The sequence below is a fragment of the Typha angustifolia genome, chromosome 10 (assembly GCF_048772165.1).
Source record: "Typha angustifolia cultivar Huaian chromosome 10, ASM4877216v1, whole genome shotgun sequence".
Classification (NCBI taxonomy): domain Eukaryota; kingdom Viridiplantae; phylum Streptophyta; class Magnoliopsida; order Poales; family Typhaceae; genus Typha; species Typha angustifolia.
Window position 1 is genome coordinate 11,444,633 of NC_133248.1, and position 26,336 is coordinate 11,470,968.

General features: G+C 37.0%; 4 protein-coding genes across 6 annotated transcripts; 3 read left to right on the top strand and 1 right to left on the bottom strand.

Moving 5' to 3' along the window:
* Positions 1-650: 650 nt before the first annotated feature.
* LOC140768448 (mitogen-activated protein kinase 1) lies at positions 651-8,467 on the top strand. Of its 3 annotated transcripts, none has more exons than XM_073108717.1 (7): positions 651-1,071; positions 1,168-1,297; positions 2,649-2,786; positions 3,842-4,174; positions 4,585-4,765; positions 5,095-5,277; positions 8,043-8,467. In XM_073108717.1, the coding sequence occupies exons 1-6, from the start codon at positions 848-850 to the stop codon at positions 5,262-5,264; spliced, it is 1,176 nt and encodes a 391-aa protein (XP_072964818.1). In that variant the 5' UTR covers positions 651-847; the 3' UTR covers positions 5,265-5,277; positions 8,043-8,467. The 3 variants fall into 3 exon arrangements, with proteins under 3 accessions (XP_072964818.1, XP_072964819.1, XP_072964817.1); XM_073108718.1 differs by lacking the exon at positions 8,043-8,467 and adding an exon at positions 5,794-6,293; XM_073108716.1 differs by lacking the exon at positions 8,043-8,467 and having other exon boundaries at positions 652-1,071; positions 5,095-5,536.
* A 2,248-nt stretch (positions 8,468-10,715) lies between these two features.
* Positions 10,716-16,365, top strand: LOC140768583 (polyadenylate-binding protein-interacting protein 9-like). Its single transcript, XM_073108913.1, has 10 exons — positions 10,716-11,297; positions 11,510-11,620; positions 11,790-11,834; positions 12,754-12,826; positions 12,918-13,030; positions 13,163-13,222; positions 13,444-13,491; positions 13,590-13,658; positions 15,840-15,901; positions 15,997-16,365. The coding sequence occupies exons 1-10, from the start codon at positions 10,989-10,991 to the stop codon at positions 16,052-16,054; spliced, it is 948 nt and encodes a 315-aa protein (XP_072965014.1). The 5' UTR covers positions 10,716-10,988; the 3' UTR covers positions 16,055-16,365.
* Positions 16,366-19,298: 2,933 nt separating this feature from the next.
* LOC140768963 (arogenate dehydrogenase 2, chloroplastic-like) lies at positions 19,299-21,667 on the top strand. Its single transcript, XM_073109452.1, has 7 exons — positions 19,299-19,726; positions 19,818-19,986; positions 20,074-20,241; positions 20,340-20,422; positions 20,507-20,576; positions 20,672-20,746; positions 21,136-21,667. The coding sequence occupies exons 1-7, from the start codon at positions 19,353-19,355 to the stop codon at positions 21,373-21,375; spliced, it is 1,179 nt and encodes a 392-aa protein (XP_072965553.1). The 5' UTR covers positions 19,299-19,352; the 3' UTR covers positions 21,376-21,667.
* Positions 21,668-22,040: 373 nt separating this feature from the next.
* On the bottom strand, positions 22,041-25,878 carry LOC140768830 (14-3-3-like protein D). The gene is made up of 7 exons (XM_073109256.1): positions 25,701-25,878; positions 25,318-25,624; positions 25,141-25,228; positions 24,059-24,168; positions 23,840-23,988; positions 22,485-22,534; positions 22,041-22,369 (listed from the first exon to the last, which is right to left on the bottom strand). The coding sequence occupies exons 1-7, from the start codon at positions 25,768-25,770 to the stop codon at positions 22,367-22,369; spliced, it is 777 nt and encodes a 258-aa protein (XP_072965357.1). The 5' UTR covers positions 25,771-25,878; the 3' UTR covers positions 22,041-22,366.
* Between the last annotated feature and the right edge of the window lie 458 nt (positions 25,879-26,336).

Sequence of the window (26,336 nt, forward strand, 5' to 3'; positions counted from 1 at the left end):
TGCTATCCTAAATTAATATTATTATATATCTCATTTTGTTTCTATAGCTATTATTTTTATTAATGAAACCTTGGGAGAATAGATGTATTTTATTTGCACAGAAGAACAGAGCAGGGCCAGTGAATCCTGATGTACATCAAATTACTCTAACAAAACCGAACCCATCTATTGACTCGATTAATTTTCCCAATTCAAAGTGGAATAAGTGGACAAAAGGAGTCGCTTTATTAGCTGTCACCCTGTCAGCTTTTCTTTTCCCCAAACCTCTTCACCTCTCTTTCCCTCCTCTTCACCAACCTCCATCTCATCCCAGTCTACAGCCTTCGTCCTCATCGCCAACTTTATTGTTATACTACGAAATAATTATACACGTGAAAAATCCGTACGTATATATATATATATATATATATATATATACCCACTGTACGATGCGTCGGCATCATCCATGCGTGCAAATTTTAGATAAGTTAAATTGTAGGTGGTGAAATGCAAAAGAAGAAGAAGAAGAAGAATAAGTAATAAGTGAACGGTGACAAAAGAAAATGAGTGGGAGAGGAGAAAGAAGAGAAAAATTATTCACTTTTAGAACCTCATCATTGTGTATATATATTTTTTTGGTCCATTATTGTTGGAGAAAGGGGGCATCTCGTAATACAAGAGGAGGAGCAAATAGATATGGTTCCAATAATTACAACGTCACATCTCTAATATTAGTTTCTACAGGATTGGTGAGCGAAAAAGAGCAAACCATCGAATCCTCGATTCCTCGCGCTGCTGGCCTTCCGCTCTTTCCATCTCCTAGGGTTTTCGCTTTCTTCCCCAATCCTTTCAAAGATCCGAAAGGGATATGGACGCCGGAGCGCAGCCGTCCGACACCGACATGGCGGAGGCGGCGGCGCATCCGCCCCAGCAGCAGGCCGCGCCGTTGCCGGGGATGGAGAACATACAAGCGACGCTTAGCCATGGGGGGCGATTCATACAGTATAATATATTTGGTAACATATTTGAGATCACCTGCAAGTATAATCCCCCTGTTATGCCCATCGGAAAGGGCGCATATGGCATCGTCTGGTATATTCTCTCTCTCTCTCTCTCTCTCTCTCTCTCTGATCTATATCTTTCTGTCTCGGATACATCTCTCTAAGCTCTCTTTGGATGTGGATTTAGCTCGGCGTCGAATTCGGAGACGGGGGAGCAGGTGGCGATCAAGAAGATTGCGAATGCTTTCGATAACAAGATTGACGCGAAGAGGACGCTGCGCGAGATAAAGATTCTTCGCCACATGGATCACGAAAATGTTAGTGAGTTTGTTCTCTCTCACGTTTAAATGAGTGTTCGGTGATAGAGGTCTTAATCGTGAAAGGAAGAGTCTTGTAGAATCCTGAGCGTTTCTTACGGCAATTGTAACTCGTGGTGATCTAAAAATAGTCCGTTAGTTATGATTGAGAGGATTTGTGGGAGTCACTTAAGATACAGTGTTTCAATTGGAGAAAGATTGCATATTTGGATTACCTTTGTACTTTTTTTAATGAAAAACCCGTACATAGACATCCATTAATTCCAATCAGATTTTATGAGCTTGCTACACTGATGAAAGGGAGATATATTGAAACAACCCTCCTATTGGCACAACAAGAAAGAACTATGCATCAAGCACAAAGGTCATACAAGATTTAAATGAAATAACACCCAAAACACATAAGCACAACTGGCCAACTAACTGTAGCTTCATCACGATCGTCATGAAACTTTGGCCCCTGCAGAAAACTAAAGAGAAGACAAGCAGAAGAAAATAGTGGCCCGACGGCAATTAAAACCACCTCCAACGTCTTATCACTAGAGGGGAGGGAGGTTGATGCAGTGAGGGTGGTGAGGTTGATGCGGTGAGGGTGGCTTGGTATGTGCGATGAGGGCAGGGAGCACGGTGGAGTGGGCGAATTTGGGTGAGGAGGAGGAGAGAACGGAACATATGACGGAAGTGAAGTCGAGATAGATAAAGAAGGTGGAGATGGAGAAAAGAGAAGGGAAAGGAAACGAAAGGGGAAGAGAGAAGCCACTCCCCCTCCCCTAGCCACTTGGGCTAGGAGAGGGGAGGAAATTTGATGGCGGCAAGGAAAAAACTCTCGACATAAGAAAGGGTGAGATAGAGATAGATGGGTAACAGGAAATTAGTACAATTCTTTCAACAAGAAAGAAGATTTTCAAGACGTTAAAACTAGAATTCCATCTCATTTCAGTTTTGTGACATAAGACATTCCAAACAAGAGATTTGCTAATACTAGAATTTCAGGACATGAGGTTTCCAAACAGGGTGTAATACTAGAGGAAATGTATTACCCACAGAAGAAATTATCCACACTCATTTATAATTTCATCCTGGAATACTTTGAAAGGCACTGCCAACCAACAGGTGTAAAAGCTGTACTTCCCTAATAGTTCTGATGTACATTCCAAGAATCTGAGAGGTAATGGAGACTCTTTCTTTTTGTGTTATAAACAGTGGTAATGACATTTGTTAACATGTTTGCTGGGTTTTATTTTTCTTCTCCCTTTATGTGAAATAAACAACCTTTGTGCATACGTCTCATGCAAGATGATAATATTCTAAATCTAGGTTTCTGATCTGTCTGTACGTGTCTGCATTACAGGTTGTTGCAATTAGAGACATAATACCACCTCCAGTGCGGGAAGCATTTAATGATGTCTATATTGCATATGAATTAATGGACACCGATCTCCATCAGATTATTCGTTCAAACCAAGCTTTATCTGAGGAACACTGTCAGGTCATTATGTTCAAACATTGTCTACATTAAGAGTATTCTTTATTAATTAGTTTATGCACTCTTGGAGATTTATGCAACTCTTCAGTCTTCACTGCATGTACATAACTACATATATATTAAAATATGGTACTTGAGCACTATTCCTTCATATACATATATAGACCACAACCTCGTTTCTTTCCATTTATGGTCTTCAGTTATATTCTATTGCAATGAAGAGTGATCTCCGTGAGATTATTTTCTTATATTGATATATAATAGTACTAACAGTGCTTTAGTGGATGCTTTGATCAAGGCTTGAATCAGTATCCAATGCATATTAAATATCAACTAGTTATGGTGCTTCATGTGAGGCAGGCCAATGGCCAGCTTGATTTAGAACCGAACTTCAGAAGATCATATAGTAGGAAATTTGGAATTGGGAACCATGTGAAAGTTAAACTAGCAAAGTCAGTTAAATCTTTTTTTTTTTTTTTTGCAATATACTGCTTGCTCCTTTTGTGTCCCTATGGACACCTTCTTTACATTGAGACGACAGTGAACTCATCAGTTCTTGTCCAGGTTGTTTTATGTTAAACTTGTTTAGTTGCATGCTACTGGAACAAACCACAGGGTCCATGGTTCGCTGAAGAGGTAGAATCAGCATTTGTTCTGATCAGCTGTGATTTTTAAGAATCATCCATAGCTGTATTTGTTTTTCTTGGCACATGAAAGAGTTTGTAGTAAATGTTATGCCTCATCAGGTTCCATTAATATGAGTAAACTGCAACTTTATTGTATCCAATTTGCTTGAAGATGTTTATATTGGAAAGTTAATTTCTGATTCTGGATGAGGATAATGACTGTTGTGTCTTTCAAGTTGTTTTATTGTGTATTTAGTCAGCATGACCAGCATTCTCATGGCCAAAACTTTTGATCAGTAAAATTTTGAGTATGAAAGTTTGTTATTGCATTATGTAAATGCCTTGTCCTCTAGTACATATACATATATCCAATTCTTTTGTTATAAATTTGAAGGTACTTATTCATTCACTTTTAATATTTTCTTTTTGCAGTATTTCCTTTATCAGATCCTTCGTGGATTAAAATATATACATTCAGCAAATGTCCTTCACAGAGATTTGAAACCAAGCAATCTTCTATTAAATGCTAACTGTGATTTAAAAATCTGTGACTTTGGGCTTGCTCGTACAACCTCAGAAACTGATTTCATGACAGAATATGTCGTAACAAGATGGTATCGAGCGCCAGAACTATTGTTGAATTCTTCAGAATATAATGCGGCAATTGATGTGTGGTCTGTTGGCTGCATTTTTATGGAACTGATGGATCGAAAGCCTTTATTTCCAGGAAAAGACCATGTGCATCAGCTACGTCTATTAATGGAGGTGATAGCCCCTCTTTTCTACAATTTTCTCTGTTTTCTGATATCTAGTTTCAGATTTCAAATGAGAATTAAGCCATCAACTATTTTGGATTCTTGAAAGGCTTCTTCATGATACTCAAATAGAACAAAGCTTGGAGGTTTCAAGTTTTTAGGACCTGGAATCATAATAATTCTATATGACATGCCTCCTAATACAGTCATTTGCAAGCATCAAATGCAAGCACTGTATCATGAATTGATATCCATGGCACATTTAATGCAATTATTCTATCATGAGTTGATATCAATTGCACATTAATTAATTTGGTTTCAGAATACAATCCACTGCAACTATTGGTCATGCAATAGTATGTTATAATTATATGACTGCTAATTCAGTCTTAGCCTTGACATTTATGCTTTACCATACAGCTCGTTGGCACTCCAAATGAGGCTGATCTGGATTTTGTAAATGAAAATGCAAGAAGATATATTCGCCAGCTTCCTCGTCATGCAAGACAGTCCTTCCCTGAGAAGTTTCCTCATGTTCACCCTGTAGCTATTGATCTTGTAGAGAAGATGTTAACATTTGATCCCAGACTGAGAATAACTGGTGCGTTTATTCTGATATCATATGCCTGTTATTGTACTGATGTGATTAGCTGAGATCCCGGTCTAGGGTATAACTATGTGGTGGAGAGAGCACTAAAGGTGTAGACATTGGAAGAAAAGAGATTATGTGGATTATGTGTACATTCATCATGATGATGAATTGCCACATTCAATTTACCCTTAATTTACATATTGTAAGACTTGAATGCTGTTCATGACAGTGCAGTATAGATCTATTGTCTTCTCGGCATCTTGCATGCAGTCTTCCTGCTTACGACTCTCCTGTTATAGCTTTCACGTTCTCTAAATTCCCTCATCATTTTCTTGCAGTTGAAGATGCCCTGTCACACCCATACCTGGCATCACTGCATGACATGGATGACGAACCAGTCTGCATGATGCCTTTCAGCTTTGACTTTGAGCAGCACGCTCTCTCAGAAGAACAGATGAAAGAGTTAATCTACCAGGAGGCCCTTGCGTTCAACCCTGAGTACCAGTGATAAGAGTAACACGGTATTGTTGTTAAAGCATTTCACCTTCAATCAGCATAATTCATGTGATTCATGTTTGCGGCTACTACTGATTACTCACTGTAAATATTTGCTTCTTTAAAACCCTTTGGTCTATTTGGCCAATTGTATCATCCAATTAGGCAAAGGGCTAGGGGCTGGATTAATTATCAGGTGATTATTGTATGAGTGCATCTGCTTTTGTGTCATACTATCTATGACTCGTCAAAATTTTCTGAACTTTCGTAAGGAGTTCAACTGGCAACAGTTTCAGCAAATTTTCTCAACCTTTAACTCTATCACAGTAACTACCTTAGCCAAGTAGTCATAATGAGTCGTGAAGGTAAAGTCTTGGACCATGATAACAATCCTACTTTTGCTTGTCATTCTATAATGAGTTGTTGGCTTCCACAGGGAATTGATACTCGTTATCATGCTTCCTCTTAGAGTAAATAGAACACCTGAAAAGACCATTTGGTAACAAATGCATATAGATTGACATTCGCATTTTCTGAAGCAGGTTTTATGGAATCCACCCAAGACCATTTTGGTGAACTCATGATTTGTGCTTGTCCTGCCTTCAGTTCGTGGAAAATAGAGTAGAATTTTTATGGTACTCATGATATAGGTTTCGTTTCTTGGACTGTATGAAGTGCTTACGCTGTATCCTTGATAACAACCTTTGATTACTTCTTTGTCCTGTCAAGGTGTGGTATACTGGTTTGCAGTGCTTACCTCTGTACCACACTAGCAACTTTTTAATAGGCTCTCCTATTTCAGCAAGATAGTGAATTGGGCCCTCCTATTTTAATTTGTCAGAGTAAAGACTTCACATACCTATTCGGATCTCGTTAGGCACAGTACTTTATTCAGCACCATCCTCTCAAATCTAAGGTCAAATCATGTCTTACTTGTCTTTATCCATTTGTCATGGTGCCACTCTCACGGATACAAAGAATTCCTATTTTCTTCTTACTTTTCCCTTTATTATTGGACCACATATGTCTAAACTGTCTCATGGGTGATAAGTATGTATTCATGATAAACCAATTAAAGATATTTCATGTAAATCTCCTAGATTTATTACTTACTATTATATCAGAGGAACATCCTATATGAGGGACTCATTTGAAGGAAAACTAAGAGAGTTTTCTTAAAAGAATTTTATTTAAAAAGAAAACAATATGCTTTGCTTTTTCAAAACTCGAAGAAATAAAATTATGTTATTAGGTTGTTGTATTTCCTGTATGCTACATCAGAGAGCCGTTAATTTTGCAAATTATATCTTTATCTTGATAGATCTGATAATTTTTGTGTTAGTGTTGTTATACTTGACCAGCTTTTCTAGTGAGCTTACTGGGTCACTTTTAATAATTATGGAAAATTGTTTAAGATCATAAGAAAGATAGGCAGTCATACAAATATTAAAAACTCTGAACTCTAAACTACTAAAACGGAATTAGATAATCCATGTAGACTAATAATTTGTCCCTTCTGAGACTAAGAATTGGGATTTTCCATATTTTTTTTCTTTTCCTGACAAGATACTAATGCTGCTCAGAAGAATATAAACAAGAGACTATTTTCTCTTTCTCTTCTTTTCTCTCCTGTTTCTTTCGTCCTAACGGAGCCTTAATTATTGATCAAGATGAACTGAATAGTCTAAACATGTATAGGAAATGACAGCTGAGCTAACCTGAGATTCTTGTGTTATTCTCTATTTATTCCTTAAATATACCTTTTTATTCTATCATTTTGGTGATTTATGAAAATGTGTTAGCAAGCCACACTAAAGGCCAATCTGTGATTCTATCTCCTCTGGATAGTAGATAAGAAAGTTTTTAAGATTACATTTACCAGGGACTCCTTTTTGAAGGCTTTTTTTTTCTTTTGTTTTCTTTTCTTCTTCTTCTCTCTTTCTTTTGTTTTGTTTGTGGGGTAGTCTCCCTATCTTACCCTCCTTTGTTCCGTATTCGACTTCTCCTAATCCTTCTTGGGAATCAATTGGAGAAAATCCTCTCTGCAGGTGATCCATCTTCATCTTTACTTTCTTAATTTCTTAATCTCAAACTTATCTTCAGCATTAATGGTTCCCCTCTTTTCTCAAAAAAAGAAGAGAAGATCATTGATGGCCCCCCTCATGGCAGGGACATAATAGATGTCTTTTACTGGTTAATATTTAATGCATGACATATGCTGATATCCTTATTAAAGATTAAGATGGCCTGTATCATATACAATGGATTCACATTACTAAAAGTTTTCAGTGGTCAAAAAGCGATAAACAGGACAAAAGGAGTTGCAAATAATGCAGATATGCAAAACCAAATTCAGTTCTCTTTATACTTGATTTCAAGAGAACAAATTCCTCATTGCATTATAGCTCCAAGTCTATATTTTTTGACAAAAGTAACTAACATATCATGATATGTCTCTATTCTCATCTTTGTTATCTTTTTGCATTATTTATTCTCAATTATCCACTCTTCAATCAATCAAGCATCTTCTATCATTTAGAATCTATCTTGGACCTTTCTTTTTATACAGTTTGTAGAGTTTATAGAGGACCGGTATCTTTGTTTTAACAAAATTTCAGGCAATTCTCATTTAAAAATATGATCATCAACATCATAATAAACGCTTCTCCTGATTGTTTCAAGAAGATCAGAAATTCGATCCAAAGGACTTTCAGTATTTTATTTTCAAGTTCCTTAAGATAGAACAAAACTTGTACTGTGTGGCTCCCATAAAGAAGACTTTTGTGTCCAGGGGACTTCATCTGGAATAGGAAGACACCAATCAAGAGCTTCACTGACGATACCAAAAGGTGAAAGTTGCAGGAGAAGCTTCAAGGCATTTGAGTGTGGTGAGTTGTTGGAAGGTATAGCAAGAGGACTCCAGGAGCTTAGCTTGTATAAAATAAACGGTTTGCAAACATGGGCTAATCAATGGCAAGGAAAGGAGAGGGAACATAAGTTTGGTATATAGATTCCAACGAGATTGTGTGGAGTATAAGAAATGGGGTTGGTTGTATTTGGATTCCTTTTGAAGGCTTGTTATATTATAGTTTCCAACTATTGGAAGATAAAGAACTTGCCAATTGAGTAGGTTTTGTGGTTGGGATTGGGGCAAAAAGTGCATTGACATAATGAATATAATGTGATGTCAAGTTATATTAAATGCATTTTTTCATAACATACAATGTTTGTGGAAAACTAATCATGTGGTTGATAGGAGAAAGTGGCAGACCTGATTGTCTATTATTAATCATTCTTTTAGTAGTTCTGCAGGCTGCAGCACAGTAAATCTTAATATCATAATGCTCATATGGTTGAGTTCTTTTTTCATCTGCACTCCAAGGATTGTTTGATACCGATAACCACTTTAATCTTGTTAGAAACTCTAGGACCCTTCATTGAGGCACTGGATCTTCCTTTCCTCCATAAGTGTACCTCAAAAGTGGATGAGAGAATTATGGTCCTTTCTGACTTTCATTTTTGCTCCCTGTGGTTGTGATAGTTTCCTCTCAAACTTTATGCTCGTCATATTCTAACTTTAGTCTGCAATTATAAGCAGTACTGGCTGATGGAAATTTTATTTGTCATCATTACACAGAGCCTTTTGTACTAAGTTTTCCGCGTTTTTTTTTTCTTCTTTTGGATCAAATTAGACCGTTTTATTTTTTCTTTTAACTAAGATTATTTACACCCAAACTTAATACTAAAGTAGATATATTTTACTGAAATTCTAATAAAATAATAAATTGTTAAGTATTTTACCTGCGTTTTACTTGAAATGAATATATTTTCTAGAAAAAAAATGATACACATAAAATGTTAAAAAACTAAGTTTTTTTTATTATTAAAAAATACTAAATAAGAAAGATAAAATTAAAAATTGAAAGAAAAACTTTATAATGTCGTAACGTTGTGCTTAGTTATTCATTATTATTGTGAAAATATAAAAGAATTATATAAGTTGAAATAATAAAGTGATTCTTCGAAACTAATCGTTTAAAAAAAAAAAACCTAGCTCCTCTAAATTTACTTTGATTTTTTTTTTCTATTCTTTCCGATATAACACTATCAATTTAGTATTTTTTAAACATAAAACGTTGAAGTACTGAGCATTTTATAAAACACTCTTTTAGCATTTTAAGTAGGGCTACATATAGTCTATTTAGATAAATAAAATATAAATGAGAGTTATTTTGGTCGATAACTCTAAGCTTCCTCTCTAATCTCGTTCAATGTTTTGTTATAATCTACAGCAGTGACACTCTTATTCTTGTAGAAGAGAAGCTTCACTTCTTTTCCATGCAATTAATGCTATTCACTTTTATGCTAACAGTCAGATAAGGAATCTTCCATGGAAACTGATACCAATTTACTGTCTGGATGAGCTCTATCTCCCCCCCAGTCCCCCAAACAAGTGCTTTTCCTTGGACTGCACAATGCACAGAGAGGAATTTTCATAATGGCCCCTCAAGTTTTCACTTTTTTTATGCATGGGCCCTCTGGGGCCTCTTTTGTCCCTTTTTGCAAGAAACACCTCATCTGACGTCAAAATTGAAAAAAGAAAAACGATCAACGCTACAAAATATGGATCGCTTTCGTAAGAATTCGATGGAATATTTCCAATGCAAATTTAGCCTAGCCTTTCAAACGGCAGCCATGAGGCAATCTTAGGAACAAACTTTGAACGAGTAAACGAATGCGACTTTGAAATCTAAAGCCCACCTCCCACGCTTCTCTCCGTCCACCCCTTTCCAAAACGATCGCATGACGGCCGTCGATCAAAGTTGTTGACGTGATTCGCGAAGCTTAATGTTAGCCGTCCGTTTCAACGTTCAATTCATCCATGTGTTCCCAAAAAAAAATAAAAATAATAATGAATTGTAACGTAGCAACTACCTTTACCTCCTCCGCGTGGCCCACCTCTCCTAACTCGTCCTACTTTGGAAATTCTCCCAAATTATACCCAAATTGATCTGGTAATTACGATTTCATGCATATAAAAAAATATATTGTGTAGAAATTAGTGATGATAAGAATAAAATTGGAAATCATTGAAAGAGCCTTTGACACGATCCAACCCAACTTTTTTCAACTCACGCACAAACTTTTTAGCTTAGTAATCATAACTTTAGGAAACATTTTCAACCGTTCCCCCAAGGGTTTTTTTTTTTCTTTTATTTTGCACAAAAAATATTTATATAAATTTTATTCTATAATTAATTCATCACTCTCGCTCTTGCCATTACTTTTCTTCCATGGTTTCGGATTTCTCTTGCTCTTCAATAAATAAAGCTGAAGGAGGAGGAGGATAAGAAATGAAAAAGAATCCCGAGTTATATATATATATTTTTTCTGCTTAGAAAACTAAATTAAAGACAGCAACTTGTAAAAATGCCTTGCTATTTATAACCAACACGCTGATAGCGATCGAATCCCTTCTCCTTTTTCGGTTCATCACGCCTTTTTCTCTCCTCTCTCTCTCTCTGTCTCTCTCTCTCTCTCTCTCAAGTTCCCATCTCCTCCCCATTCTCCTTCTAAAATTAGCCCTTAGAAGATAGAGAAAGAGACGATCGAGTGGGAGAGTGATGCAGGGAGGAATCGTGCACTGCTAAATTTGCCATCTTTAGCTCGTTTCCGATCGAATTCGGTGAAATTTGGTGAGAATTCGGTCTTGGGTTTCTTGTTTCCGCAAAGGGAAATGGCTGCGGTGGCGGAGAACGCGATCGGATCGGAGGACCAATTCATCCACCGCCAGAACGAGGCGGCGGCGGCGGCGGCCAAGGAAGCGGAGTACCATCGCGATGTGAGGAAGCTGGTGGACTTGCTTTCTAAGCTGAATCCATCGGCGAAGGAGTTCTACCCAACCAAGAAGTCAAATGGAGGGCTCTCGGCTGATGCGCCCATCTTTGTCGCGTCGACTGATTACAACAATAGTTATCAAATTGGTGATGTTGGTAATAGAGATTCCAGCAGCGACGGATCGACGAACAGTCAGCAGAATCGCAGAGTAATTGTCCTCTTCTTCTTTTCTTTTTGTATTGATGGGTTCAGATTTTGATTTTGATTTTTTTTCCCCTTGTTTTAGATGTTCAGATCATATCGATAGGAATTGTGATCCTTCGTGTTCTCATTAAATTTGTTGTCTAAGTTTCTTTTAAGAGTTTAATCTATTGTGTGTTATTGATGGCTAAGATCATGCATGTTGGATTTGTTGTGCAGAGGAGGAATGGTTACAACCAGGGAAAGAGGAGGATAAATGAGAGAGCTCGAAGAGCTGAGAGGGAAGATAGCATTCGGCGGACTGTATATGTTTCTGACATTGATCAGCATGTGAGCCTACTCTACTGATAAGAAAATTTCTTTTCAATTGTCTGCTTATCTTTCTGTTGCTGCCTTGAATCTATACTTTCCTACATGAGTTTACAAAGTTTGCTCTACGCTGTTCAGATTATTTGTTCACAAAGTGTGCTTCTCTAATCCATTGATCAATAAATATCAGGTGACTGAAGAGAAGCTTGCTGAGATATTTGCTACTTGTGGGCAAGTAAGTTTCTTACATTGCAACTCAGATATTAAATTTGGTATATTCTATATAATATATCTTTCTTGCATTAATGATAATAGGATGGACTAATGGTCTGACTGTTTTTGCCTTTCTTAGCAATATAATTTATACGGTTATTAGTTTAGTTTCAGTTGGTATAGTTCATTCTTGTAAGATCTAAATTGTTTTTATAGGCTTGCCATGAATAAAAAAGCATTCATTATGTAAAAGATCATTCACCTTTTTTACTTTCTAGATGTAATCTTCTCTTGGATCGTCACTGACAAGTGTCTCCGTAAACGTTCGCCAAATTTCAGGTATAGCGCATAATTTAATCAATGTTTATTGGGGATTCCCCTTGTTCCTATCTTTTGTTGGAACGTGCCAGCTCTCTTATGTTGAGGATGAGACAGTGAATCCGAATGCAGAGGACAGTAACTGTTCTGTACTTTTAGGTTTTTGTCGTATTTGCTTATTGAATTAGAGCTTTTTGGAGCTTAGCCTCTGTTTGGTTCTTGTTCATACGCAGATTAGACTTCTATCCAGCATTTTCCAGAGTAAGCCTAGATATTTAAAATTAGGCTATGTCCAAAATATACAAGAGCATTTAAGTGGAACTATTGAAACAAAAATCACCAAACTTGACTTTTTTGGGTTCATTGAATTCTATAAGCAAAGCGATACTTTTGGAGTTTTAGACATCTGTCAATGCAGGAGTGACGTCCAATATTGGTTAAAGGGCGCTGGTGTTTCCGAGTATATTAGTTACTGTTGTTGTTTGAAGCTTGTGTTGACATAATTCGTGTTATTGTTAGAGATGAAAATGTTGATTGACCTACCAACTTTAATCAATTTAATTTTAAAGAGCTAATTAACCATTCTTGTTTGACATTATTTCCCTCTTTTTCTCCCCCTAAAGGTTGTAGATTGTCGGGTTTGTGGTGATCCTCACTCAGTTCTACGGTTTGCATTTATTGAGTTTTCTGATGAAGGTAAGTTTTGTAGCTGTATCGATAGATATGCAGAATTTGGGTTTTTCATGTATCTTCTAAATCATAAATTTTTGGTTTATTTTCCTAATAGATGGCGCAAGGGCAGCACTAAATCTTGGTGGCACCATGCTTGGCTTCTATCCTGTTAGAGTCTTGCCTTCAAAGACTGCAATCTTGCCTGTGAATCCTAAGTTCCTTCCACGGGTCAGTTGGAATAACACTTAACCATACTTATCCTTTTTTTAGTTTACATCTTATTGTTTGTGCTATTGCTGCTTTTTTATTCAACTAATACATTTTGATTTCTATATTTCTAACTGTTGCAACTTGATACAGTCAGAGAACGAAAAGGAAATGGTTGTAAGGACGGTTTATTGTACAAACATAGATAAGAAGGTAGCTATATTCTGCACTATTTTACTCTCTGTAATCTGAAAATTGCACATAATATTTATTTTTCGCATGTAACTAGCTTATGTTTATACTTTACCTGGGCAAGTTCTATTTCCTGCAATTGTAGTTTCATTTCTAATAAACTTGAATAGATCAGGTGATGTTTCATTACCTGGTGATTAAGTGGTTGGTGATACTCTGACATCCTTTACCTGCTTGTCTAGGTTACTCAAACAGATGTGAAGAATTTCTTTGAAACACTCTGTGGTGAGGTCAGACAACTACTTCATTCAATTACTTTTCAACATATTTTGTAAGATATATTACTCTTCTTTGGTTTCTTCAATATCAAGTAAAATTTCTATTTCAGGTGTCTCGTTTGAGGCTTCTAGGCGATAGTGTACACTCCACACGCATTGCCTTCGTTGAGTTTGTTCAAGTGAGCATTAATGACTTGCTGTTTCCATGGTTAAATTTCAGAGATTAATCTATGATCTGAGTTTTTCAGCTGTTCATTGGTAGTTAATAGCTTGTGGTTGTTTTATTAGAGAATTTTGTTTTTTCTCTGCATCATAATCCCAACATTCATTTCTTTATCTCCTCCTAGTTCTGCAGATCTCTTTGCTTATACTTTCTGCCAATTTTTTTTTTTAATTTCCTTTTTTCAGTTAGTGATTGTCTTTAAGCTTCTTCAATGTCTCTCCAGTTGTATGTATTTTTTGATGTAATTTGTATGAAGATTTTTCCCTTGTGCATTTGCTAAATTATTTCAATCATTTCATTGGGTCAAAAGGAGATGCTGCTGAATTCTTGGAGATCTATTTTATCATGTTCCATTGCTTGATACCATTAAATAGGAACTTCCAGAGCAAGTTCATACCTCTTAGCATATTTAGTAGGTACCTGAAATTTCCCGCTTACTCCATTCATTTATGATCTAACGGAGATGGTCAGTTTTTCACTAGGTCAAGCAATTATAAGTAAATTCATCCTACATCTTGCACAGTATTATCTACTACAATGTTCACTCTGAAAGGTACCTAAGAGATGTAGATACATAGGGAGCAGCTCTCAAGTCAATAAGAACCATGACAGACAGTAGCCATCACAGTGGCAGTGCTGATCTGCCACCATGTTAACCTTTCTACATGCACAAGCCGCAAGCAATAAAAAATCATCATGCATATCAATAGCTGCCTGCATTCCATGGCAAGAGTTTCAGTTAATAGTATCATTGCACTTGCATTGTGAAGATTTTGTTTCTTTCTCCCTGCATTCAGATTTGAAGTCCTTTAGAAATCTAAAGGTAAATTTCTGTGAGCATAAAAAGTTGTTCGCAGATTGGTAGACAGCTACTAAAATACTGCTATGAGATAATCTGCATGTAACCTACAAGTGTAAAATAGTCATCTCTTTCTTGTCACCTTGGGTTTGAATATATTGCCATACTTTTTTGTGGTGCTACATTCGAAAATTCATTAGTCATCTAATATAACAGGCTTGTACAGGGTATTTCTAGCTGTAGCCCTTGATGCCCGGCAAAAGGCTAGTTTGTGTACTAGGGATCACTTTGCCTCTGTCATGTTTGTAAGACGTTTTATACTTTTGGCATATCCAAAGCTTGCCTCCTCATATTTGTCATTGTTATGCAGAATATTTTTCTTCATTATGAATCCTCAAAGGTCATCTCGTTCTTGTCACCTTGGGTTTGAATTTATTGCCATACTTTTTTGTGGTGCTACATTCGAAAACTCCTTAGTCATCTAATATAACAGGCTTGTACAGGGTATTTCTAGCGGTAGTCCTTGATGCCCAGCAAAAGGCCAGTTTGTGTCCTACTAGGGACCACTTTGCCTCTGTCATATTCATAAGACGTTTTATACTTTTGGCATATCCAAAGCCTGCCTCCTCATATTTGTCGTTGTTATGCAGAATGTTTTTCTTCATTATGAATCCTCAAAGGTCCACCTTCTGAATTGTGCATGTCCTTCCAACAGGACCATTATAGTTCATGAGTTCTCATCTAAATTCACTTTGTGATGTCTGTACCATATTGGGGAGGTCCTTTGCAGTTCCAACTATCATTCTTTCCCTTGATATATTGAAGCTCTTTTGCTAGCAATTCATCTTTTCTCAAGTACTAGAAGTGCATCAAAGTTGAAATCCAGTTGCTGTAGTTCGAACTTAACTATGAAGATATTTGATCAATTCCACCTACACATTTAAGTAGTTCCTAGAATTTGGCATAGTTTTATCGTCAAGACAGGTATATGCATTGCTGCCCAAGTTTTTGGACTGATTTATGATGAGTCTTAGGGGCAACAAGATGCTCCTACCATTATATATATATACATATGGCTTGTATGGTTTGTGTCTTTAGTCATCTATGACATTCAATTTCTTGCCACTGTTGCAACTTCATTAAAGTTGATCATCGTGATTATATTGATGAACTAGATTGGATACCTTGGTCCATAACATTTAATTCCCTTCCACTCTTGCAACTCATGGACTGAACTGGAAGGTTCATTTTTAAGATTCTATTTGTATCTTACTTTGCGTCATGCATCATTTGCAGATTTTCACTTTCCTTTTTCTTTTTATCTATGAAAAATGACAGGCAGAAAGTGCTATCGTTGCTCTGAATTGTAGCGGCATGTTTTTGGCTGGTCTTCCTGTCAGGCATGCCCTCTATCTTTTTGTTCCTCAATGCATCTGAAATCATGACAATCTCTATAATGCTTATAATGCTAATAATGCCTTTGTGGCTTGTTCAGGGTGAGTCCTTCAAAGACTCCGGTGAGACCACGGTTTCCTCGAGCAACATCTCACTGACTCTGGTTCAACTAAACTGCCCTTATGGTAAAAAGTGCATCCGAGACATCTTCCAGATGGCTGGTAAATCATTATGCATTTTGCATGACATCTTTACCAGCAGAGAGAATTTTCTAAAACCCAACTTGACACATTTCAGCAGGCTTTAATCTTTAAATGAGAACCCTTCTCTTTGTTTTTATTTCTCCCCTTTGGATGGAGACGGAACTATGAAACAACCTTGGTGGCCAACAGTAACACTCTGTGGCTTTTCTTATTTATCTGACAGTTTATGACATTACCTTTAACTGAACTTTTGATTGGACGACTAAGCAAAATGACTTGGTGTCTCAGCACATGATTGTATTTGTTTCTCTCTCGACACGATCTACCGTTTAAATCTCTTTCATTTTGTAGTTCATTCATGGTTAGTCTGCAGTTTAATAGACTTCAACAACAACAACAAAATTGCCAACTTTTTTAATTAACGATCATTAAATAATGAAGTCTTAACTCTGCATAGAACTCAAGACGCATCAGAAGGTTAGGGAAAAAAGAATTTAAAGCATAAGTTAAAAAGAATTTTAGGTGCCTACTCAGCAAACAGGGGGACTTCCTAGAGATATTGTTTTTTTTTTTTTATCATTCGTGAACCCGAAGGTTAGATATGGGTTGGACAAATGGCTAACCCTTCCTAGATACAGAGACACTTTCGGCTCCATCGAGTTTTTAGCTATCTAGTCTAAGCTTCAGGTCATATGCGTCGTCGAACAATTGCTTCGAATCAAACGCCGCCAAAATCTGCTCCAAGTCATTGCGTTGTCAAGCTGTTCTTCCAAGCTAATCGTATTGCTAAGTCATCAACCGAATCAAGCCAAGCCACCAAACCACCAATCACCGAACAATTTCTTCACAATATTATTTGGGATTGGAGTTGAACTCATAATCTCCTTGGTTGCAAGGTACCTACCAACTCTAATAGAGTTTCTGCATGCATACAATTGGCTACAATTTTGCAACCTTGCTACTACCCTCTCACTGAGTTTCTCACGAAAAGTTTAGCAAGAGCGTAATAATAGAATTTTTAACTTAAAAGCTCTTATCTCGATAAGTGTGAGTCCTATTATCCCTCCTTTTATTTTATTTCTTTTTCTCTCAGTAATCTTTTAACTTTGTAATTTCTCTCCTTTTAACCTCATAACCAGCCGTTGCCCTTCATTCCTGGGAACAAAAAACTTCACTATAAGATGGAATACCTTTGCTATACAATGATTACGCTCTAGAGTTTACACAGGCCATTTGGCCACCAACTTAGAGACACATTTGAGCGTTTTGCCATTAAGTTGGAGTTTTTGACCAAATTATATCTATTTTATTTTATTTTTAATATTATCAAAATAGATGGTTACTTAAATTTATTATCAAACGGGGTTTGATTCACTATAACCCTAACTAAAATGCAGATCAATTTATTATCTTTTTCGTCGGACATTTTTTTTTGTCTTAACCGTTGAAAGACTAAGTTTAAAAAATCTTATATATATAAAATACTAATCAGTGCAGTATTTTTATTATGACTGCGGTAAATTAGAATTCACTCGATAATAAATTTAAAGAATAACCTATTTCAGCACAAAAAAGAAAAATTCGAACAGCAGGTGGGTTGGGTGCAGGTGGACACGTTGTGGGCGATTAAAATTAAATGAGAGATGTGCACCAACTTAGACGGCGTTGTGTTTCACGAAAAGGCTCATCTACAGATTGTGGGCATATTCTCAGGTGCACACCAATAATCAAATTTAAAATAAATAAATTAATTAATTAAGCTCTCGAATTTTAAATAATCAAATTGTCAGTTAAAAATATACGATTGACACGTTGAAATAAGACAGAACGTAGTTACTTTTTAAAAATATTTATATTTAGTATGACGCCCCCATATTTGGGGTTGACAGAGGAGAAAAATTAATATTTTATGTTCTTTGGAATAAGGGAAAATATTAAGACAAAATTGATTAAAATGAAAGGACGTGGAGATAGAGACGTCAGGGTTTTTTAACCAAACTAGTCTAATTTTATTACTTTTTTTTTATTAAAATAGATTGAGAAAAATTAAGGTAAAAAAATTTATATACATAAAACACTGATAAGTTTAGTATTTTAGGACCAGACAAAAATATTAATTAATTCAATATTTATATTAAAATTATAATAAATTATACCTTATTTGATAATAAATTTAAGAAGTAATTTATCTCAGTAAAAAAAAATATTATAACATTCACACTCACATTCTATAGTAAGTTCACGTAAACACATTTTAGAATATTCCTCAAGGATGCCACCCAATAATGTGGTCCATCACGTCAGCACCGACTAATCACAGGTTTATTCACGTGCTTACTTTTCTTGGGGGGGGGGGGGGGGGGGGAAGTCAAAATAAGAGAAGACTTATATTTCATACCTTTATAATCCCGACAAAGGAAATGAATAAAAAAAAACACCCCACGAGGCTACTGATAGACAGCAAAGGTGTTATGTTTAAATTTCTCTAAACAATTATTTGATTCCTATTAAAAGAATAGAACATGCGGCCCTCGTGAAGTATGGAAAGAGGAGCAGATCTTTGCCCAGTAAGTAGGCTTCGTCTCCGGCCCTCACTTGCAAAACCAACCAAGAATAGTAAAACTTGTACAAAATCGACAACGTGCAAAATGCCCACCAATAATGGAGTTGTACCATCGACGCAAAATAAATAGTATTCCTATAAGTCTGGGCCAATTAAAATGGTCAACAACTACCAGAGGTTTTATCTCAATGGTAAAGGATTGATGCTCTCTGATGGTAAATTTCTGTGTTCACTTTCTTCCTTCTTTTTCTCTACAAATGTGTGCTGAATTGTAGAATAGATATAGAAAATAATTAAGGTATATGTTACTTCTTAATAGGATATGTCTACGGTATATCCAACGGAGTCCGAATAGAGTTATATGAATAAATCTTGTCGAGCAATTTACTCACAATATAATATATTATTTGTTCGTTAAATATCAAACAATTTACCTAATGTACGACAATAGGTATACTAGTACAAGTAGTCAATTTACCTAAAGTTCAATATTATACATGCATGTTCATGGAGATGATTTCCACGTCCTCGGAAAGGTAAGCGTATGAAACACGAGTTGCATAATTAATCACTACGTACCTTCCGTTTCCTTCCTATAAATCTTCTGCCACAAATTGAGGCAAGTCCATATCACAACCCAAACTTTGTGCAAGCTAACTTGGCACTTAACAAACCTAAACCAATTAGGAAATGGCCTCTTCTTCAATCCATAATCTCGTCCATTCTAAGGATACCATGCACATAGCCACCAGGCCAAAGATTACTACTCTCCCCACTAAAAACCTATTCAGTTCCATGCCCATGAGACACACAAGATCTGCCAAACTAAGTCGAAGCTCTCCCACGCGGCCGGCATTGCGCGCCGTGGCCGCCGGTCGCCCTAATGCGGCCCGCGAGCCGCTAAATGAGCTCGAAGAATCTCCGATAAAGATCGCGATCATCGGGTTCGGCAACTTCGGGCAGTTCATAGCCGGCGGGATCAAAAGGCAAGGCCACATTGTTCTAGCAACGTCTAGATCGGACTACTCCGAGTACTGCAACCAACATGGCATCCAGTTCTTCCAGTGAGTCGACAATAATAACAAGTAGCTAGCTACAGTTTTGATAGTATCTAATTAATATATATGCTAACTTTGGTTGTCCATTTGGGTGTAGGAGTATGGATGCTATTTGCGAAGAGCAACCGGATGTTGTCTTAGTTTGCAGTTCAATTTTGTCGACTGAAAGCGTCCTTCGTGCAGTCCCTCTCCACAAGCTGAAGCCTGACACTATTTTTGCTGACGTTTTGTCCGTGAAGCAGTTCCCGAGAAATCTTCTCCTTGAGGTGATAACCTCATTTAGTGAGCTCCATCTTCTTCTTCTTCTTCTTTTTAATGTCATCAAAGTTCTAAGCTTGTAATCGGATGTTCAGGTTCTTCCATCAGGATTTGGGATAGTTTGCACGCACCCAATGTTCGGACCCGAGAGTGGGAAGCATGGCTGGAACGAGCTGCCATTTGTCTACGACAAAGTTCGAGTCTCTAATGATGGCATGCAAGCCAGGAGATGTGCCCAGTTCTTGAGCATTTTTGAGCGTGAGGTTTGTTAGTATATATCTTGCAAGAATGCAACTTGGTAAAAGAAAGAGTGGCTTTAATTTATCTCCACCCCGTAATTAAATAATTTTCATTTTTCCAGGGTTGCAGAATGGTGGAGATGAGCTGCGAGGAGCATGATCGCCATGCTGCTGGTAGCCAATTTATTACCCACACCATTGGGAGGTAATTTGATGGAAATTGAAGGCAAGTGCTACCAAATGCGATGCTTCTATATATAATGCTTAACTGTTACCCTTAATTGTGCAGGATTTTATCACATTTAGAGTTGGAGTCTACTCCAATTAACACCAGAGGATACGAGACCCTTCTAAAGCTGGTAATGGGATTGACAACTTAATGGCATGAAGTTTTACTTAAACATTATATATATTAGCACTTCTGACTTCATCTCATTCTATATCTGGTCTACAGACAGAGAATACCATAAGCGATAGCTTTGATCTATACTATGGACTCTTCATGTACAACGTCAACGCCTCAGAACAGGCAAGTCCACATACATTAACCTTTATTTGTTAGTATCCATCGCGTGTGAGGTGTGATAGTTTTAAAGCTTTATTTACTGTGCCTTTCCAAGTACCATAGCTCGTCGGAAAACTCACTCTGACTAAAATAATTGGTGGCAGAGCTGTCCATATTTTAGGAAGATTATGCTTCATATGGTTAATACTTAGTAAACTCTGCACATGGAATGATTCCTTTCTCTGGGATTCCTCGGTTGACACCTTGATTAGGAAAATATCAAATCTGGACTTAAAACAATTATTGACAAGATCCCTTTTTTTGGCTTTCATTTTGCTTGGTATATTCTTTGCTTCATTGACACTTGTCTTCAATCTTCATGCTAATGGCAAAGATAATTTGTTTGTCCACAGATTGAGAACCTCGACAGGGCATTTGAGATAGTGAAGCAGAAGCTCTTTGGGAGGCTTCATGACATACTTCGGAAGCAAATTGTGGAGAGAGTTCCAATGCAAGGAGTACCCGCAAGAGGAAGAGAAACCAACATTAGCAATTACTTCTTAGCCGATGCCGGGAAGATCACAACGCTCTCACACTTTGCTTCCCCGGCACAGGATGAGAGCAGAGCAGATGAAGCAACTCTGTCCTCGTGAGTACTTCAGCAGAGGGGCACAGACATGAACAATCTCTTTTTACATCGAAGTTGCGTTTATTTATTAAGGAATAAAATTTATTAATTAACTATTAGCCGGAGGTTCAGTTGATAATTTGACATGATCCGGCCCAATCCTACCAGATTTTGTGGGCCAATTGCAACTTGGCCCCTCGGTTGTCTTTTTTTCCTGGGGCATATGACATCTATTTGCCACTTTTCTATGTTATCCATATTTGATATTTCAAGAGTAGTAAACCTACTCTTCTTTAGTAATCTCAGCTAATCCCTTTTTGGGAATGACAATTAATAGGTAAGACGAAAAATTTGCAACTAATAATCTTAGATGCCTCAATTTGGAACAAGCTGCACATACTCTGTTAGACAATTTTAATATATATACCTACAGATGGCGTACAGGCAAACCAATTCTTCTCTTAAAACAAACCAAGAAAACAGGATTTCGACCGGAGGGCGATTAAATAGGAAGCACGGATGCTATAACACCAAAATCACAAAATCCATTCAAATCCGAACAAGTCTTCTTGAGACAATTAACCACAAATAGAAAGGGCAGACCGGTGCATACATAATTAAAAATTCCATAATTTCAACCAAGCAGACAAAACGATGGCCAGCTAAAGTATAATTAACGATCCACAAAACTAGAGGGAAGAGCAGTGGCTTCACCAATTCATGATAAATTTTAAAACACTTACAAAAGCTTCCAAGCTATGACGTCAATACTATAACTAAGACAATGACAACATGGGATGGAAAGAGCTGAAGTGCAAATGCAGCAGATGATTTCGAACTAACCCGAAAAGGGATTACAAGTTCGCTGTAAAACTGAGTACTAGAACCATTTGAACAATCGCTAGAAAACAAGAAAAAGGAAAAGAAAAAAAAAATTGAAGCAACCCGAAGATAAAGGCCAACTTGAACCACCCCAGCTTCCTCAACCTTCCATGCAGGCTTCGCAGCAGCTTCAATCACTGCAAAAGATAAAATAAAAGGACATATCAGGCACCAGCTAAACAAGAGGGAGTAGAAGAAAAACAAGGTGGCATTAAAAAACATGCAAAGAGTTGAAGCAGCATAGCAGATCACCTCTGCATCTTCACCTGCGCCAGTCTTTCCGGTGCTCTCACGAATATCCTCTGCAATTTTAAGAAAAGAAACAACATTTCAGGAAAACATCACAAAAACGAGTAAATCATGACAATCTATAATACAGAACCTCATGTGGTACTGATGAATAAAAGCATTATGTATAATAAAAAAGTTAACTTGCTGTGACAAATCTCACCAAACTGCCTATGCACTAGATAAGCGGAGCCAATGAATACAAATAAATAAAACTGCAAATCCACAAAATATAATGATTTCGGCAAATTCAATGAAACAACTTCAAACTGACTGCTCCAGATATATAAAGAGCTAAATATAAAGACATCCTTTTGAATTCTTTAAACATACAAACCTCAATAGTTTTCCAAAGATAGAAAATAGTACAAGACAAAACAAAAGAAAAAGCAATTGCTGCGTGGGCATCAGTCCTTATAAACGAAAATTTCTTATTGGCAGATAAAACAGTAGATTATAAAAAGCATTAAAGACTTCTCAAAATAATTAGCTGTATGCAATAAAGATCTATTATCTGGATAAAGAATACAAAACCACTAAATAAATATTACTCTCGGATAGTAAGATCGTTAGGTTTAGAAGAAATTTAATCTTTCATAACTGAATTGAGTAACTAAGGAGCTAAAAGCTGAAAGCAATAATGGGATAAAGAAATCAATCACAATGGAATACCAATACTTAGCTGATGTGGCCTCACTAGTCATTAACGCCATATCACAGGACAAAAGATTGCTGCTTGCATTTTGTTTCGTTTGTACTTAAATCCTAACTAAGCTTACTACTACATATGTGAAACAGCTTATTCAAGGAGTCTACAAGTAAAAAGGTGATCAAACTTTATCTCCAATGCTTTACTGATTAGCTACATAAAAGGAAACACAAATATGTGAAAATTGAGACATTAATGTTATGTGAAAATGGACGAGACATTAATGCTACAATATAGATCCATAGAGAAGTTCCTCTGATTAGAGATCAGCCAAAATTGGATATTTTTCAAGTAGATAGTAGATTACTAGAAAATTCAGCATCTGTCATGTACCAAGATAAATTGTTGAACCTATTTGCTTACTAGGTCAGAACAGTCCATTTAATATTGAAATGGAAGAAGGTCGACAATCTGTATCAAAAACAAACCAGGCAATATAAACCAAAAAAAAGGTTCATCAGAGAATATATCATAAGCATAGCAAAAGTGAAGTTATCCGCACGCAGCTTAAATGAAAAAAGAACTATTACACATCTTATAAAATACAGAAGTATGAAAAACGTTTTTTTGCTTAATATTGGACCACCCCCCACATTAAAATTACTATTACCTCCATCCTCAGGGATGTCAGAGGTCCATAAGGTGAGGTTATCCCTCAAGAGTTGCATGATCAATGTACTATCTTTGTAAGATTCTTCACTCAGTGTATCAAGCTCAGAAATCGCTTCATCAAAAGCTTGCTTGGCAAGGTGACAGGCTCTGCGATTCAAGTTAGATTAGTAACATTGAGATAAAGAACATGTCATTAATTATGGTTGATATACTATACCTTTCAGGCGAATTCATAATTTCGTAGTAGAAGACAGAAAAATTCAATGCCAAACCCAGCCTTATTGGGTGTGTGGGAGAGAGATCTGCCTCTGCAGTGCTGGAAGCAGTCTGCAAACAGGTCAACAAATTAAAATAAAAGGAACTGGAACGGTTACTCTGAAGAATGTAAAAGCTATTCTCTAAGTGTTAGCTGTAGAGCGTATTTGCTATATAGGAAAGTAAATCAATTCAATGTTCGTGGACAGAAATGCAATTACCAAATGATAACTAGGAAGTGCATTTCTTCAAGAAAACACAATGGAATAATTGAAATAAAAACGGAAATGTGTTAGGTTCTCTTAGAACCAACAACATGAGATAGCTGAATAAATGCTGGGATTCACATTGCTACTGATGCAACCAAAGGGAACCTAATAAGAAGCTTCAAAACAGAGATCACTCAATCAGACTATTATTATTCAAATTGTTCCAAGATCTTGATGGAATGGCATTTCAGTGATGCAGTTTATTAGAAAATTGAGACTAGAGGAGGACTTTAGAAAACATGTTTCAGATGATTAAAGAAACCATTTAATGTTTAATACTGGAAAAAGACCATGAGCGGGTGGGAATATTGGAAGCATTAACAATTAAAGTAGTGTGTAAGGTCCGTCATAAAACTATTAGACAATTTCTCTATTGCATTAAAGGATACAATATGTCGTCTGTAGAAAAAGTTCTTCGACTACCACAAAGTTAGAGACTATAAGTTACAAGCAAATGGTTAACATATCCTTATTAAATTGGAAGCGTTATATCTCAGAATCAGTACTTCAATAAAACCATTTCAGCATTCCTAGATCAAATAATAACAATAACAATAATTAAAGTGGACGAAACTGTAATTTTCTCAGCAAAAAACATCGCGACAGTTTCATAAAAGCATCAATCCGATACCATACAAGCCAGCAATTCTGAATATAGGCTTAACAAGAAATGCAGTCGAGAAATACTATAACAAAGTCTTGAACAGAGAAGACTACAATCAGCATGAGCACTAGCCACCCAAACAGATATCCTATGAAAAATCACAGCACATACCTCATACGCTTTAAGCGACTGCTCTGCGACCTCTTTCCTCTCATTCCCAGTCTTGAACTCCGCCAGATAACGATAATAATCTCCCTTCCTAAGCAAAATCAAGGAACAGAACTCAAAACCATTAAACCCCCAAAAGATCCACGAAATTTACAACAAAAGACGTCAGATCCAGCTCACATCTTGTAATAGAACACCGAAGACTCCCCGGCCGCGGCAGAGGGGATGAGGTGTTCATCAATCACTTGCATGATATCGTTGCAGATGTTAGAGAGCTCCGTCTCCACCTTGTGCCGGTACTCCCGGAGCCGCTTCACGTGCTGCTCGTTCCCCTTCGCCTCCTCCTTCTGCTCGATCGAGGAGAGGATCCTCCACGACGCCCTCCTCGCCCCGATAACGTTCTTGTACCCCACCGAGAGCAGATTCCTCTCCTCCACCGTAAGTTCCACGTCGAGCTTTGCCACCTTCTTCATGGCCTCCACCATCTCTGCGGATCGAAAGAATCGAGCTCAAAACCCTAACTCTAGCCCTAATCCAAGGAGATCTGGGGATCGAAACCCTACCATCGTAGCGTTCGGCCTGCTCGGCGAGCTTGGCGATGTAGACGAAGCTCTCGCGCGACTCCGACGCCATGAAATACCGGATCCGATTGCCGCCTTCTTTATTTCTTCTCTCGATCGATTTGGGTTGGGTCAGCTTTTGCAGCAGGAGTGATAAGAAAGGGGAAGAACGGGGAAAATAGGAAAAAGGGGCCGGCAGTGGCAGACTCTACTATTTGTATGATATGACAGCTACGGTCAGATTTGAGACGAGTAGGTGGAGGGGAGTTTGAACCGTTGGATGTTAGACTAGGAGGATCACGTATACAATTATAGCCGAGTTGGAAATGAGGTGGGCATAGAGCCGTGGACCCAAATAAATTTTGGTGGGTGTGGTGGAGCAATCATAGGTGAGATGTTGATTTCCATAGTGTGTCCCTTTTTGCAACTTTAGACAAAATAAGAAAAAAAAAAAATATATATATATATAATATATAATTTTACAAATAAATTATTTCTAATTTTCTGTTGAAAAATAAAAGAATTAATATTTTTACATTAAAATTAATGTAGTCAGACAATTACATAAAGTTTTAAATTATAAGAGAAGGATGTATTTTCCCCTGAAAATACTGTATTTATTGAGATAATAGTGTTTAA

Coding starts and splice junctions, on each gene's coding strand:
- LOC140768448 (XM_073108717.1), top strand. CDS start 848: ATGGACGCCGGAGCGCAGCCGTCCGACACCGACATGGCGGAGGCGGCG. Junction 1,298..2,648: donor GCCACATGGATCACGAAAAT/GTTAGTGAGTTT, acceptor TCTGCATTACAG/GTTGTTGCAATTAGAGACAT. Junction 4,766..5,094: donor TCCCAGACTGAGAATAACTG/GTGCGTTTATTC, acceptor ATTTTCTTGCAG/TTGAAGATGCCCTGTCACAC.
- LOC140768583 (XM_073108913.1), top strand. CDS start 10,989: ATGGCTGCGGTGGCGGAGAACGCGATCGGATCGGAGGACCAATTCATC. Junction 12,827..12,917: donor TATTGAGTTTTCTGATGAAG/GTAAGTTTTGTA, acceptor TTTTCCTAATAG/ATGGCGCAAGGGCAGCACTA. Junction 15,902..15,996: donor TTGGCTGGTCTTCCTGTCAG/GCATGCCCTCTA, acceptor TGGCTTGTTCAG/GGTGAGTCCTTCAAAGACTC.
- LOC140768963 (XM_073109452.1), top strand. CDS start 19,353: ATGGCCTCTTCTTCAATCCATAATCTCGTCCATTCTAAGGATACCATG. Junction 20,423..20,506: donor ATTACCCACACCATTGGGAG/GTAATTTGATGG, acceptor TTAATTGTGCAG/GATTTTATCACATTTAGAGT. Junction 20,747..21,135: donor ACGTCAACGCCTCAGAACAG/GCAAGTCCACAT, acceptor GTTTGTCCACAG/ATTGAGAACCTCGACAGGGC.
- LOC140768830 (XM_073109256.1), bottom strand. CDS start 25,770: ATGGCGTCGGAGTCGCGCGAGAGCTTCGTCTACATCGCCAAGCTCGCC. Junction 25,229..25,317: donor TCGGTGTTCTATTACAAGAT/GTGAGCTGGATC, acceptor GATTTTGCTTAG/GAAGGGAGATTATTATCGTT. Junction 22,535..23,839: donor TGACATCCCTGAGGATGGAG/GTAATAGTAATT, acceptor TTAAAATTGCAG/AGGATATTCGTGAGAGCACC.